Source organism: Dryas octopetala, chromosome 3 (assembly GCF_963921425.1).
Source record: "Dryas octopetala chromosome 3, drDryOcto1.1, whole genome shotgun sequence".
Taxonomy (NCBI): domain Eukaryota; kingdom Viridiplantae; phylum Streptophyta; class Magnoliopsida; order Rosales; family Rosaceae; genus Dryas; species Dryas octopetala.
In genome coordinates, this window is record NC_141368.1 from 2,793,756 (window position 1) to 2,807,364 (window position 13,609).

Sequence of the window (13,609 nt, forward strand, 5' to 3'; positions counted from 1 at the left end):
CAGTGCTGACCGCCTAAATGTTTAACTTGTTTCGGAGTATCCTTATTACATAAAAATCCACCGACATTCCTTGAGAATATCTCAAGTGATAAGAGTAAATGGGGTAATGAATTAAGATTAAAATAAATTCAAAATTCAATTCCATAAAATTAGTCCTTTTGGTCCTATAATTCCTATTACAGTGAGTTTTCCTTTTCTTAAAAAAAAAAAAAAAAAAAAAAAAAAACTGTTGCAATGGGTGAGTCGAGGAGAAAACATAACCGTTCATGTGACTAGTCAAAAGAAGTCATACACGATCACGTCGGAATGCATCAGATTAATGATTACATTAACAAAAGATTTACTATGAAACCTCGCCAACTAATCTAAGTTGTCCACAAAGGCGAAAGAGGGGTCTGAGTCATAACCCTCCCCCTTAACCCTGAATAGAGTTAAAAAAAGCTACTAATAAACTCTTTTTAGGTTATGAGGCCACACTTTTTTACAATAACATACATATTCCAGAAATTGGTACGTCATACAAAAATCCCTAAAGATGAGATCCAAATATGTATTCTCAAATAAAAATTTTGGCACAAGCCTCCATACTAGAACAAACGTCACAAATTGAGATCCATTTATCCATCAAATAAAATAGAGATTAAAGGAGCAGGAACTCAAACACTTCATTTTCACATCATACCTTTTTGGCTCAATTACCACCTTATAGTGCATACCTATATTATTACAAGTATTCTGTATAGACCAATGATATTTATCATTTATAGTTTATATCCTTCAAAACCAAGAGATGCAACATAAAAGATACAAGTTTACGGGGGATGCAGTTGATATATTCCTGGTAATTTCATCATTATGATTTTTTTATGTCAACAGAGGTAGCAGAGTACAAAGACAAAGGTTAATGACTATGATAACCAGCGGATCACTAGGTTGCTTCAGAGGAAACGGATCACTTGGTTGCTGGGTGGTTATACTCGTCAGTCACCATAATAACACTGAACAATTTACTTACCCTAGCAATATTGTTAACTTGCATCTCCTAACTTTCATCACCTAAAGGCCTAAAGGTAATTACCTGTCCCAACATTGGACAACCTTTCCCAATTCCTCCTCACTCCCTCCCCTCTCTGTCTATCAAACGACTAAACGAGGGTAATACCAACTCACCAGGAATGCCGTAACTCAAATATAGTGCTGCGCACCCTGTAAAGCTCATTTCAAATTTGCTGCACTCACAAGAAGCTTGTTCCTAGAGAGAGGTCGTTTAAGTTTGAGAAAATTTGTGAACGAGTTGTCCCTATCTGCTGTGCAATTTCAAGCTGTTCCTCCAATGGAAGAATCTCATAACTGCAAAGACAGAAATTATAGTACAGTAGTTAGTTTTCAGTATTATCCTCGCATCAAATCCTGTTAACAATGTTGCATAACAATCAGAAGGGTGCATCATTCCATATCAGGAACCTTTAGCATTAACAGAATTACAGCAATGATGGGCAATTTCTTTCCTAAGAGCAAGGCTCCAATAAGAGAATATGAGCGCATTGATGCATCTAAAGGGATGTAAACAAGAAAAGCAAATTATATCTAGCAGGACAAGATCTACTGCATTTTGAAAGACATCAAAAAATAAGTAAAGGAACATAGAACTTACTGGCATAGGAGCTCACAGTCAACAATGCTGTCAGGGCCAGGCCTATGAGCCTTTCCATTTGAGCGAAACTGGCGGAAAGAACTTGGATTCAAACCAGCAACATGGGGAACAGCGTCAACAAGCTTTTTCTGTAATGACTGCAACCTACGAAATGTCAGTTCATCAAGAGGGGCAATACAACCAATGCTGCCATCCAGGGTACCAAATAACAAAGCAAAGCGATTGGTTTTATCAGGGCCTGGAGTGCTCCCTGTTCGGTCTGATGTAGTAGAAAGCATTTGCAACCGCAAGAACTTAGTCACATGGGTACCAACATGAAATTCAGCCCTTGAGAGAAGCTTCTGGCCTTTCCAACTCTCAGACATCTTTGGTGCATAGTAAAAGATCTGTTTTGGCACATAATATGCATTCAAGCAACAGTAAACCAACACTTACCCTCCAACAAATAGACATAAAAAACCATTTGACCAAAAACATCATTTGAGTCATAATTAATGCCAGAAAAACAAAAGGAAGGAAATTGTGATAAAGATGTCATACATATCTATACTAAGCCACTGAATTTCGTTTAAGATAGTTATGGCAAACTTTTTTTTCACAAAACACCAAGGATTTCATTTATTTCAAAATATATACAACTGTCTTGTAAAAATACTTGGGTTAACTTATTAAAACAAGTAATTAATAAAACATTTTCTAACAAAAGAACACTTAATTTTACCCTACTATTTCTTCCATTTTTTTTCCTGAAAAGAACTCCACATCTTCCAATCTGTTCCTTATTTTTCCTCTCATTTCCCCTCATGATTTTTACAGGAAAAAAAAAATTATTAAGAAATAGAAAATGGCAAACCCCCGGCATGTTTTGGGAGTGGGAGGAAGAGAGACTAAAAGAAGACTGACATGCATCAAAACTACAAGGCACTAACCTGAATATTCTTTTGTTCATCTGCAACTGCAAGACTCAGTGTACTTCCATCAATCAAAAACTCCGTTGCAAAACAATCAAGATTACCAAAATCCTTGGCCAATAAACTGAGTTGAGCTCCCTGCTCCTTCCAACTGAGAAAATAAATGCTTTTGTGAATGTCACCAAGGAGGATAAAATTCTTGACCTGCACCAATGAATTTAGCCATTAACAAGGATCACATATTTCTCAGAAACATGTAATTTTAATAAATTAAGCATAACATGCACACACACACAGAAACACGTGTGCATGCCCAACTATATCAACAAAATTAAAATTTGGTTCCTATTGCATATCTTAGAAGCTTCCGTTTCCTTCAACTAAAAAGAGAAAAGAAGCTTCTGATTCCAACCAAAAAAAAGAAGCTTTGGATTCCTTTTCCTTCATTTCCTTTTATTTTTCAGATGAAGTGACAGTAACTAACAAATGAGAAGTTCTGAGAAATTTCAACATGCACCCTTATCATTTCACATCACATAATTAAAATCACATATTCAAGTACTGATATCCAGGTTATGCATACAAAGAAACAATTAAAAGAGACGTTGAGTAAAGGAAGTATACATACAATATTTAAGCTCACAACGTATAATGGTGGAACATCAAAAAATGCAACACCATTCAGTTCAGTACCATTCCACTTGTGTAAAATAATTTTAGGACCAGATGCTATCAACAGATGGCCTTGAAGTGAGGCCAATGCAGATATGGCACCCTTCAATTCTTTGGAGTAAACCTCTGAAATCTGAAAACAGAAATAACTGACTTTATCTCAGATGATGTGGACTCTAAAAGAAACCAAAACAGGTTGAAGGTACCTATATAGTTTGTACAGCAACACATATCGCGGGGGCATAAACAATAGAGAGTTAAGAAATTAATGGTTTAAATGATCCAAAGAATTACCAAGTTCTGAGCATTGTCAACATTTTTCCCAGCAGAAAATAAAAGAACCCGTCCTCTACCAGCAACATCCTCCCCTTGCACATAAGCAGTCCCAATTGCTAAAAGTGTTTCATTCTCTTTTGTGGTTGTATTCTGCAATGAAGTGCCATGTGACTTATCTAACAAGATAATGCAGACACAGGTGTACTTTTGGTGGTGCATACTTTATTCCATCCAACACCTCTATCAGAAAGAGAGGGAGGGGGTGGAACAAAAGGAAACATAAAGCATAAACTAGTCAGCAAACTTACAAACAGTGTAACCACTCTAACAGTTAGAGCATTTTCAGAAGTTTGCATTGGAATGGTAGCCTTAGTTTGCCAAGGGCCACCAGATTTTTCCGGCTCCATAATCCGAACTTCAAATTCATCAACAGTATAAGTTCTGTGTAGTTCATCAGAACTCAAATTATGATTCTCAACTTGATGGCCAACTTCTTGATCAACCAAAGATGATAGAACTTGATTCAGTGGTTTATGAACCTGTGAATATTAATTGATGTGCACTACTCAAAATGAGCTCATAATGTGTACGGAAATGAAAGAAAACAAATTACAGAGACAGGGCAGAACAAAAGTTGATAGTGCTATGAAAACTCAGATTAAAAAGGATATGCACATATTGTGATAACCAAACACTGACACTGAATAAGACATTGGGGTCACTTGCCATGTGTGTGTGTGCGTGTGTTGTGTAACACATGGGCACTGTTGACATCACTTGCCTATCTGGATACATGCATGCTAGGCAAACTTGCAAAACTAAAAGCTCAATATAAATAGATATTACTATTGAGACTGAGGGTAGATATGTACTCACAGGAACCGAAACTATAAGTGGGTATAAATTCTTCTCAGCAAAATATGTGACCTGATGAGGAGTTCCTTTCAATGGAATCTAATCAAAATATGAAAAATACATCAATTCCAAAACTCTTCATTACGCATAAGCTTAAGTTTGAATATAGATGACAGTGACACCTGTTGACTTAATTATACAGACTTAAAACTTTTTTTTTTTTTTTTTGGCCACGTACAGACTTAAAACTTAAGTACCTACCTTTTGTACTGGCCAGTAATTGTCATAGCTTGAAATAGGTGGCAGTTGGCAAATCTTCAAAATACCCTAGAAAGTAGAGATAGAAGTTGAGGGAATTAGCCAGTATGTGTAAGCCAAGTTTTGGAAACAATTACACAGAGAAGGGAAGCATACTGTTTTCAAACCTGTGATGTAACATATATGAGCCCATGATTACAATTCACATTATGAAGAACAGTGAAGGCAACGATTGAACCATCACAAAGCTGCCAAAGAAAACAAAGGAACATTGTAAGTTGCCCACTTGCTCAGATAACAACAATTAAAACTTTGAATTTGCAGATATCAACAATAACCCAAAGGCCATGAGGTCCCATCCTAAAGAACATACCCTAAACTCCTTCAGCTCATACAAACCAAACAAAAGCAGACTAGCATTTGAGAAACTACAAGAAATGAAATCTACTGAATTTTGACTTTCCTTTTTTTAAGAGGAAATTTCTTTAAAGGTCCTCCATTCAGGATAATTATGTGATATACTTACTAAAATGCATATACAAATTTAGGCTGTCTCAGTTATTTCCCTCGTTTTAGAAAGAGAACTGGACTTCTCACCTGTGGATGGATACGTAGACGTTCTCTGAAAACCATAAACCAAGCTGGTCTTGACCCTGAAAGGTACAACCCCTGATAACCAGCAATGTTCTTGAAAATTGTTATCCTTTGAAACGAGGTTCCATTTGATGTGTCCTGCCTAGCATATGTGTCCAAGGGGACACGAACAAATCTCAAATTTCTAAGCCTGGAAGCACTAATATTGCTTAAGCCAGCAGTATTCTGTGCAGAAGCTGAATCTTCAGTTTTAGAGGTAGTCTCTGGACCTTCAAACAGGAAAGCATGGTAACAAAGAATCATTCCATCATTCAATATCCCAAAAAGGAAAGGACGGCTATGCTGTCCAGACCATCTCTGCATGGCCAGCTCAACAACTTTCATGTTCTGTATACTTTCTTTCCTGCCTTGGCCACTCACTTCTTCAGAACTTTTGTTGATCAGTTTTTGGGAATCTTTCGGTGAGTCCCGCATTAATGTATCAACTAGGTGTGGCTTTCCAGATACAAATTTATCCACAGAGAAAACACAATTAAAATTTGGCACATCAAATATTTCAAGTGAACCGCTTTCATAACAAACTACACAATATATATCACCCTGATCATGTAATACACCATCAGCACCATCAATGGCCTCGTCAATGCCTGTAGAAAGCCAAGCATCAGTACTTGTCTTCCGGAGCCATGGCTCAGGTCCTTTATCATGATACAGAGTACATGCAGATATTAATTTCTTTGAGCTCTCAAAGGCTGCTGGAATGTTAATAGAAACAGTACACAGAGAAGGATCTGCAAATAGAAAACAACATGAGCCAATCCATAATGAAACAGAAAATTTCAAGAAAATTTTTAGAAATGGAAGAATGGAGCAATAAATTAAAGCCAGTAACAATATGAGAGGATAGAGGATAAATACTTTTAAGTACTCAAAAGAAAATTTACTATAATTTGATGGTACATCTTCTGGCAATCAGGCATTTTATGAACATTCTGAATGACAACAGAAAACGATATTGATTTGTTTGACACAGCCTCCATCATCAAATATGCAAATGCATGTATAATTTCGCATTTAGATTATATTATGAGGACTTTAGTTAAAGATGAATCTAAGGCTCATAATTTTCAATCACATGACCTTTATGAATCCGACAAAAAAAATGATCTTTATGAATCAAGAAAATAAGTAAAATGGTGGTTTGAAATAATATCCATTGACATAGAAGGCAAAGCGAACAAGAGAAACAACTATGAGAGTTACATGTATAATATCAGCACTACACTCCAAATCATTTATATGTATAAAAGCATTTTTGTTGACAAAACATACCTCCAACAAGAAGCCGAATACCACCATCAGACATTCTCAGTAACACATACGGATCAACAATACAAACTGACAACACTGTGGAACTCTCAGAACCAGTACCCGATTCAGAGTTCGAGGTTCCAAAGCTTAAATCCTGAGTCATAAAAGAACCATCTAGAATTCGAGCACCACGTTCATAGACCTGCACAACTCGACGCCTTAAAGAAAAAAGGATTAGTGTGCAGAAGAAGGTTCAGAATACTCAAGACCACTTAATTAAAATATAAAAAAATTGAAACAAAAAACCTATTGGAAAAGAATCTTAAAGAGAGTTAAACTACCTATGGAGAAGATATGCACAGGCCAAGCGAGAATAAAATCTATAAGGGAATGAAAACAAATCATTGAATTGTACACTCACCTCCCAAACAAATTCCCTGCAGCAATTGTTCTCCCTTGCACAAAATAGTCAACACTTTCTGTGACTTCACTCAGAAGATCAGCTGTTTCAAGTACCTAGCCATCATGAGAAGAAGGGGAGGGGAGTTTAAAAAGAATTTTGAACAAAATCTGATGCCAATTAAAAATATGAAACACAAGACTACACTCTTCCATGTACAGAACCGTCAACACATTAAACTGAAAATTCACTTCTTTTTCATCATCCTAATAGTAGCTTATATGTTATGAATTAAAAAATTTCACACACATTTCTTTCCTTGCATGCTACAAGATATGATTTCATTATGAGAAGCATGTAACTTTTATCTAACATAAGAAATTAGACGACTCACCATTGTACGAGCTTCGAGACTTATAATTAAATATGCATGATACTCATCATCAGAAGCAGCTATTTTAGAAGAGTCAGCATTATGACCACGTGCATTCTTGTGGTAAACAGTCCAAATTCCCTTGCAACCTGGTAGTTCAACCTGCCAAGTCAAAAACGGGAGGAGAGGAGAAAAGTAGGGTCATTTTAACATAATCTTGGCTAACGCACAAGCATGTTAGCAAGAGTGTAACTAGATAATGTGAAGAGATATTAAAAAAGCAGCAGGGCACGTACAAACTTAAAGGCCCTGGAGTAGTCAACAAATATTAATTCAACAGAAGAATAGACTACCACGGACCTCAGTAATCATTTCGGGACGAATTGACTGACGAAGAACACAGAGAGCACCATTCTTTCCATGACCGGAACAGCACACCTAAAAATTATCCAAGAAAGTATATAGTAATGTATATAACAATAATGACATGGAATTCCCCAATTTTCAAAAAGAAAATAGAAGTCCACATTAGCCCAAATAGAAGTCTGATTAAAGAAATAAGGAAGAGGTAATTTTACTCACTTGCAAAAAGAGCCAAGGAAAACCAGTTCAAGTTGAAGCTATAATGACAGAAATTTAAGTTCATCAGACTAACCAGTTCGTAATTACTCTGTTTAGCGATTCCAGTAGCATTTGCATCTGCATTAATCCTTAAACCATAGGAGAAGTCCTTCAAAGGGCCAACATTAATCAAAGAATCCCTTACAGCAAATGAGAAAGACTTCTGCATGCAGCCAGAAAAAATCATTATGTTATTTACAAATATGATAAGCAATGAAAAAAATGTCATATGCATAGATCAAATATAAGTAAAAGTATTTAGCAATAAGAAATTGAGCTTTCGTGCAAGCCGCAGTCTGATAACCAAAACAGAGAAATTTGCAATATCGAACTAGCAATTTCATCTTCCAACTTCACAAGCAAATATTGGAATACCAATCACTATAATTAAGTTTCTGAAAACTTAACAACAACAAAAAACGGAAACACCACTGTGATATAAACAATAGAGCTGCCAGAAATATCAAGGTTGTAAATCTTTTTTTTGCTAAAATATTATATAAAAATGACATAAATGAACATATATGCATTCAGTCCAAATTTGAGTGATTGGGAAGTGGGAGCTGCCTCAATGTTCCATAGGAAAGAGTGGAGATGTTGGCCTTTATTAAGGTTTTGAATGCTAATAATCTTAGAGGTTGAGTCTTGTTTTTTCTGTTTTCAATTTCTCTTCCAACCTTGACAGGGATCCTCTCACTCCCTATATTTTCACTGAAGGTTAAAACACAATCAGGAAATACATTCCCAGAAGGGTAAACAACCTGAGCTGATTCTGCATTATTTTGAGCTGACCCATATAAAGAGAGCTCCTCGCCGCTAACCATATCTTGCAATGCATCAGAAGATGACATTCGCAATCGCTTTGCTGATGGGGCATCACCTTCAATATCTCCTACCTGTAAAATCTATAAGCATCAGGCATGTTTCTTGTTCATGCAATTCCAGAAATTATCAGAGAAGGACCATACTCAGTAAGGATAAAAACGTAAAATTTATTTCACTTAACCTGAAAATTACTCAAAACAAGTCAATGGGACTCTTACCGTTCTACAGCATGTAAAATTTCAAGGTTCAACTACCCATAAAATCAAAGAATGCATCAAAGTTTCGATTTTAATTTTTTTTCCTTAAGTTTTAGAAAAGGGCCATTCGACAAACATTGTGGAGCTAATATTGAAAAAGTTTATACCAGTTAAACACTAAGATTGCTTTAAAAAAGTTTAGACTCTTAAGATTGAGAAAAACATCAAGTCAGAGAGCTGAATTAAAATCCCAATAACACTAAGCGGAGTTGAAAATGAGAATTCCCTTAAAAAAGCAACATTAGTATCAACTTTTCCACAACTAAGTGGCAAATTAATGACTTCCAACACAAACCTCATCCTTCATACCAGAAGGCAACATTGAGGCCCCTGCTCCACAAGTAAACTGCACAAGCAAACTGTCTCCCAACCGGCTTCCCAGAAAAAATAATGCATTTCCAACTGTTGTAATTCCCTACGGAAAAAAATTAGCAGATTTTTAGAACTACAATTAAGATTATATAAATGGAACTGAAGACCTGAAAATTGCATAGCTAAAACTTAATTAAAGCAAAAAAAATTCAAAAAGTAACTAACCGACGTAAGCACTGAAGCTTTAGACTTTGAAAGATCAAGTCTCTGCACAATCCTGCACATTGTAAAAATAGGATTATTACCAAGCAAAATAATTTGAGCATACGAATACTGAATCATATGTATGTATGTATGTATTTATGGGAAACTGACCGTCCATCATAAACAAGGGTGAGCAATAGTAGCTCCCCCGTTTTTGTAGACAGTAAGGCTACATCATTTGATAACCAAGTTGCACTGGCAGCATCAAGCTCCACAGTGAAACTAGATCTTGGCATATCTAGGCTGAATGAAACAGAAAATACATTAATTTATGGGAAGGAAGAATCTGGAGTTTCGCCCAAATACAGTCCTCAAAATTGAAATTATACACAACTTAGTGATAATCATATAAACGCAAATTTTTTCTTTGGGGGGGGGGGGAGGAGAAAGAAGCCAATGAAATGGGAAGGTGTGGGTGTGGGTGTGTAAGAGAGAGAGAGAGAGAGAGAGAGAGAGAGAGAGAGAGAGAGAGAGAGAGGAAGAAAATTGAGACCTGTTATCTACAGAAACAGCGTAACTGTTCAATGCCAATGCACATGACGCTGACTGCATAAAGTAGGAAAAAGAAGCCATAAGAATTTGATTCAGCTATTAAAGTTCCACTTGAAGAAATTAACTTACCTGGCTATGATAATGAATTGAATTTGCACCAATCACAAGAACACCACCAATTGGAGATGGTACAGCTAGAAGCTTGTAGGCATCATGTGGGAGATTCTGACAAGAATATATATTAAAAAAAAAAAAACAAAAAAAAACAGTGCATGTAAGGATATATTCTCAAATATCACTACTTGTACAGAATGCTAATCTTTCACGTCATGTGACTTGCATCAAGCATACACATTCTCCAGTATAGCAAAAGCATGCAAGAGTTTCAAATAGATATTCATATTTTCATGTTCAGCTGAATGCTTAAACATTTATATCATAGATCACAATGATTCCGTATTGGACACAATATACCACAATAACAAAGATGGCCGAAAAAAATTAACTTTTCAATGGATAGTTTCCAAATTTTCAGGTAAATTTTATCATTTCTGGAACTTACAACTGCTGACCATATGAGAGGATGCTGCTTCAAGGTTGTGCTGACACTAAGTGCAGAAATCATACAAGTATTGTGCTTCCATGAGACACGACCAGCCCAAGTAAGCTCCCGCTCATGAAGGATAACCATCACAGGCTCAATGTAACCTATACAATATATATTATGTCAGGCTTTAAATAAAATGAAAAAAAAAAACCACAAGAAGTTATTAAAACGAACCTATTTTGTTTCAATCTTACTTGTGAATGCAATATAAGTGAATCTGAATATTGATACCCACAACATTTTTTTATTAATAGAATTTAATTTTAGAGAGTGAATTTGAAATTCATCCTATTTTCGAATAATCAAATTCACGTGTGGATTACAAATAAAATATTTAATATTTCTAAAGTCTCTTTAAATAATTTACACTAAGAATTAAAATCTAAATCTCATCTTCTAAATCCAAAAATCCAGACGCAACATTAGTCTATTAGAAGTCTTACAAATATTACAACTTTCAAAGATTGTTGGATGGCCAAACTCACCATGTACAAATGTAAAATCCTTTACATGTTTCATGTCCAAATCTCGTAGACTAATAATGTACGATGACTCAACACGAGCAGAAATTGCACCTCCAGAACCAAAACCATCATCATCCCCAACCAAACCAGAGCCACCCTGACAGCAAAAAACTTCAGAATTAATATTTCAAATAAAAGGTCCATCATGTTTGCTTTAAACAGTTCATGCTGTTATCTAAACTTGTGTTGGAGGACCCTTTTTTCAAGGCACGCCTGTACTAGAAGACCTTGGGACACAATGACCTACACCATACTTCAGAATTAAAGCTGCTAATGTACAATGGTTAGGATGTACATTGGACCTTGAGACACAATGACCGTATCCATTGATAAAGGCATACTCAGTACAAGCCAATACTTAGAACAGTTGCTAAGCCAACAATGTTTCCTTTTTTTCCCTCCAAATGCTACAATTTATGTTATATTTTTCAGCAGAAGATTCCATGAGAGCAGAAGATACCTGAGCAGCTTTAAGTATTATCATTTGCAAACCATAAACAAGAACGCCTCCACACCTGCCTTGAGGATCAACCTTTATCATTGGGCCTCTTGCAAATGACTCTCTACCTCTTCTTAAATGAAGCCACTCTGGTCCCTCAAAACAGTGCATAGAGCTAAGAAAAAGTCAACACCAATGAATAAGTATCAACTTGGAACACAGTTAAACAAACTAGGAAAAATGTTGTGTTTTTAAAATTGGAAGTATCATCTCAGACCATGAGTGTTCCCGTACACTTATAAATTTTATCATTTTAAGCCAAATACGAACCGGTCCAACCCAAATTCCAGTCAAGCAAAGGAAATAAGGGGGACAACTAGTGAATCATCGTTCATGATACAGATTACAGACTTTAAGGCACTTCAATCACTAAATTGCACAACCAACTTCAAGTTGAAGTCAGTTACTGTACAGAAGCCCCCTAGAGGAGATAAGTATCCGGTTTGCAAATTCATAAAACACACTAAATTCTCAGAGGTATGCACGGTTTAATATCCTTGACTTCAAACCTTCAACATTTGCAGTACTATCCAAAGCAGTAAGTGTGTTCCAATTTGGACTTAAATTAAGGTTTAATTGATATAAAATTGACCCAAATACGAAGAATAATAAACAAAAGAATAAAAATAATGCACCTAGTACGAAGTCCATGAATCGAATCATCAAACTCTAGAACTGAAATTTTTGCATCTTCAAAGGTTAAGATAATAGAATCTCTTGTTCTAGAACCATCACCGCCTCCACTAGATAATACCGCCATTGTTACCACGTTACCGTGCAATCTGCAATGCAATTACATGATAATTATCATTAAATAATTTGAATACAATATTATGAATAACTTATTTAGCTAATTCGAGCTAATAAGTTCCAGGGAAACTTCCAAGAAAGAACCAGTAAAGCTGGGCTTAATTAGGGCAAAAGACCTATAATGGCAAACGAGATCGAGCGAAGCCCCAGAGACACCGTCCATGAGACCACCGCGTTTGGGTTCTCCTGAAGCCCTAGAACCTCTGGCGCCATCTTCCTCTTGAACTCTGACAACGTACACTTCGAGGACATTCCCGGCGGTGACAACGAGGTTCGGGATGGGGCCGATTTCTCGGCGCGTGGTGGGCCAGTCGGACTCGAGGTCGTCGGTCTGAATCGGAGGGATCCGAGGCACGAAGTCGGCGCGTGAATGCGAGATGAACCCCGACGCGCAGTTCTCAATGCCCGTCGGCCAGTGCATCATTTTGTGTGCCGCGAAGCTCATCTTCGAAGGAGGAGGGTGCGAGAACCCCTAGGGTTTGGAATTCGATAGCAAGAGAGGAGAAGATTGTGGGGGTTGCTGAGAAACGACGACGTACAAGGTCTGCCAGGAGGTTAGGGTTTTAGAGTGGTGTGGAGTGAGAGTGAGAGTGAGAGTGAGGGCTTAAAGATAATTCTGCCTTTGGCGGGAGGACGTAGGATCCTAAATAACATGAAGATTTCGGACCGTTAACCAGGAGAAAGGGGGTGAGACGAGACTGCGGTTTGCAATGATTTGCTCCTATGTGTGAATCCGGTTCAACGTTAAGGCCCTGTTTGGAATCCAATTAAAAAAAAAATTCAAAAACATGGATCCATTTTTAAGATTTTAAACCTAGTTTAAAAAATTTGAAAACGTATTTAGTATGTAATTTAAAAACTATTTTTAAATTTTAAAATATTTGAATACTTGTGCATGCTTAGGTAGATTTTTGGTACAAAGTAACGAGAGGTGCCCCACTGGGGCACGCCCCATATAAGATTTACGCACAAAGTAACATCATGTTTTCCCTTGTCAATCTGTTGTAGTTCAACATTTGTTAGTTTTTACATTTCACACAAAGATTTATAAAAATGAATTTGTACGAATCATTGAAAAAAGATTAGTGAATTCT

The 13,609-nt window shown here is 36.5% G+C and overlaps 1 protein-coding gene across 3 annotated transcripts; it reads right to left on the reverse strand.

Annotated features, from left to right (window-relative positions):
* Positions 1–482: 482 nt before the first annotated feature.
* On the reverse strand, positions 483–13,190 carry CPSF160 (cleavage and polyadenylation specificity factor 160). 3 transcript variants are annotated; one of them, XM_086236697.1, is made up of 26 exons: positions 12,632–13,190; positions 12,341–12,487; positions 11,667–11,820; positions 11,168–11,303; positions 10,638–10,783; positions 10,205–10,300; positions 10,077–10,129; positions 9,695–9,826; positions 9,545–9,596; positions 9,303–9,422; positions 8,687–8,821; positions 7,960–8,085; positions 7,665–7,742; positions 7,326–7,466; positions 6,953–7,047; positions 6,553–6,749; positions 5,224–6,011; positions 4,794–4,874; positions 4,630–4,695; positions 4,390–4,467; positions 3,822–4,052; positions 3,532–3,663; positions 3,194–3,370; positions 2,584–2,769; positions 1,655–2,040; positions 483–1,350 (listed from the first exon to the last, which is right to left on the reverse strand). In XM_086236697.1, the coding sequence occupies exons 1-26, from the start codon at positions 12,958–12,960 to the stop codon at positions 1,236–1,238; spliced, it is 4,377 nt and encodes a 1,458-aa protein (XP_086092823.1). In that variant the 5' UTR covers positions 12,961–13,190; the 3' UTR covers positions 483–1,235. The 3 variants fall into 3 exon arrangements, with proteins under 3 accessions (XP_086092823.1, XP_086092822.1, XP_086092824.1); XM_086236696.1 differs by having other exon boundaries at positions 7,960–8,088; XM_086236698.1 differs by lacking the exons at positions 483–1,350; positions 1,655–2,040 and having other exon boundaries at positions 2,608–2,769; positions 3,259–3,370; positions 7,960–8,088.
* Between the last annotated feature and the right edge of the window lie 419 nt (positions 13,191–13,609).

What these genes read in the sequence shown, in the direction of transcription:
- CPSF160 (XM_086236696.1), bottom strand. Translation starts at nt 12,960, where the DNA reads ATGAGCTTCGCGGCACACAAAATGATGCACTGGCCGACGGGCATTGAG. An exon ending in AACAGAGTAATTACGAACTG is followed by an intron (nt 7,743 to 7,959) that starts GTTAGTCTGATG and finishes GATAATTTTTAG; the next exon opens with GTGTGCTGTTCCGGTCATGG. An exon ending in ATGAACAAAAGAATATTCAG is followed by an intron (nt 2,041 to 2,583) that starts GTTAGTGCCTTG and finishes GTGCCAAAACAG; the next exon opens with ATCTTTTACTATGCACCAAA.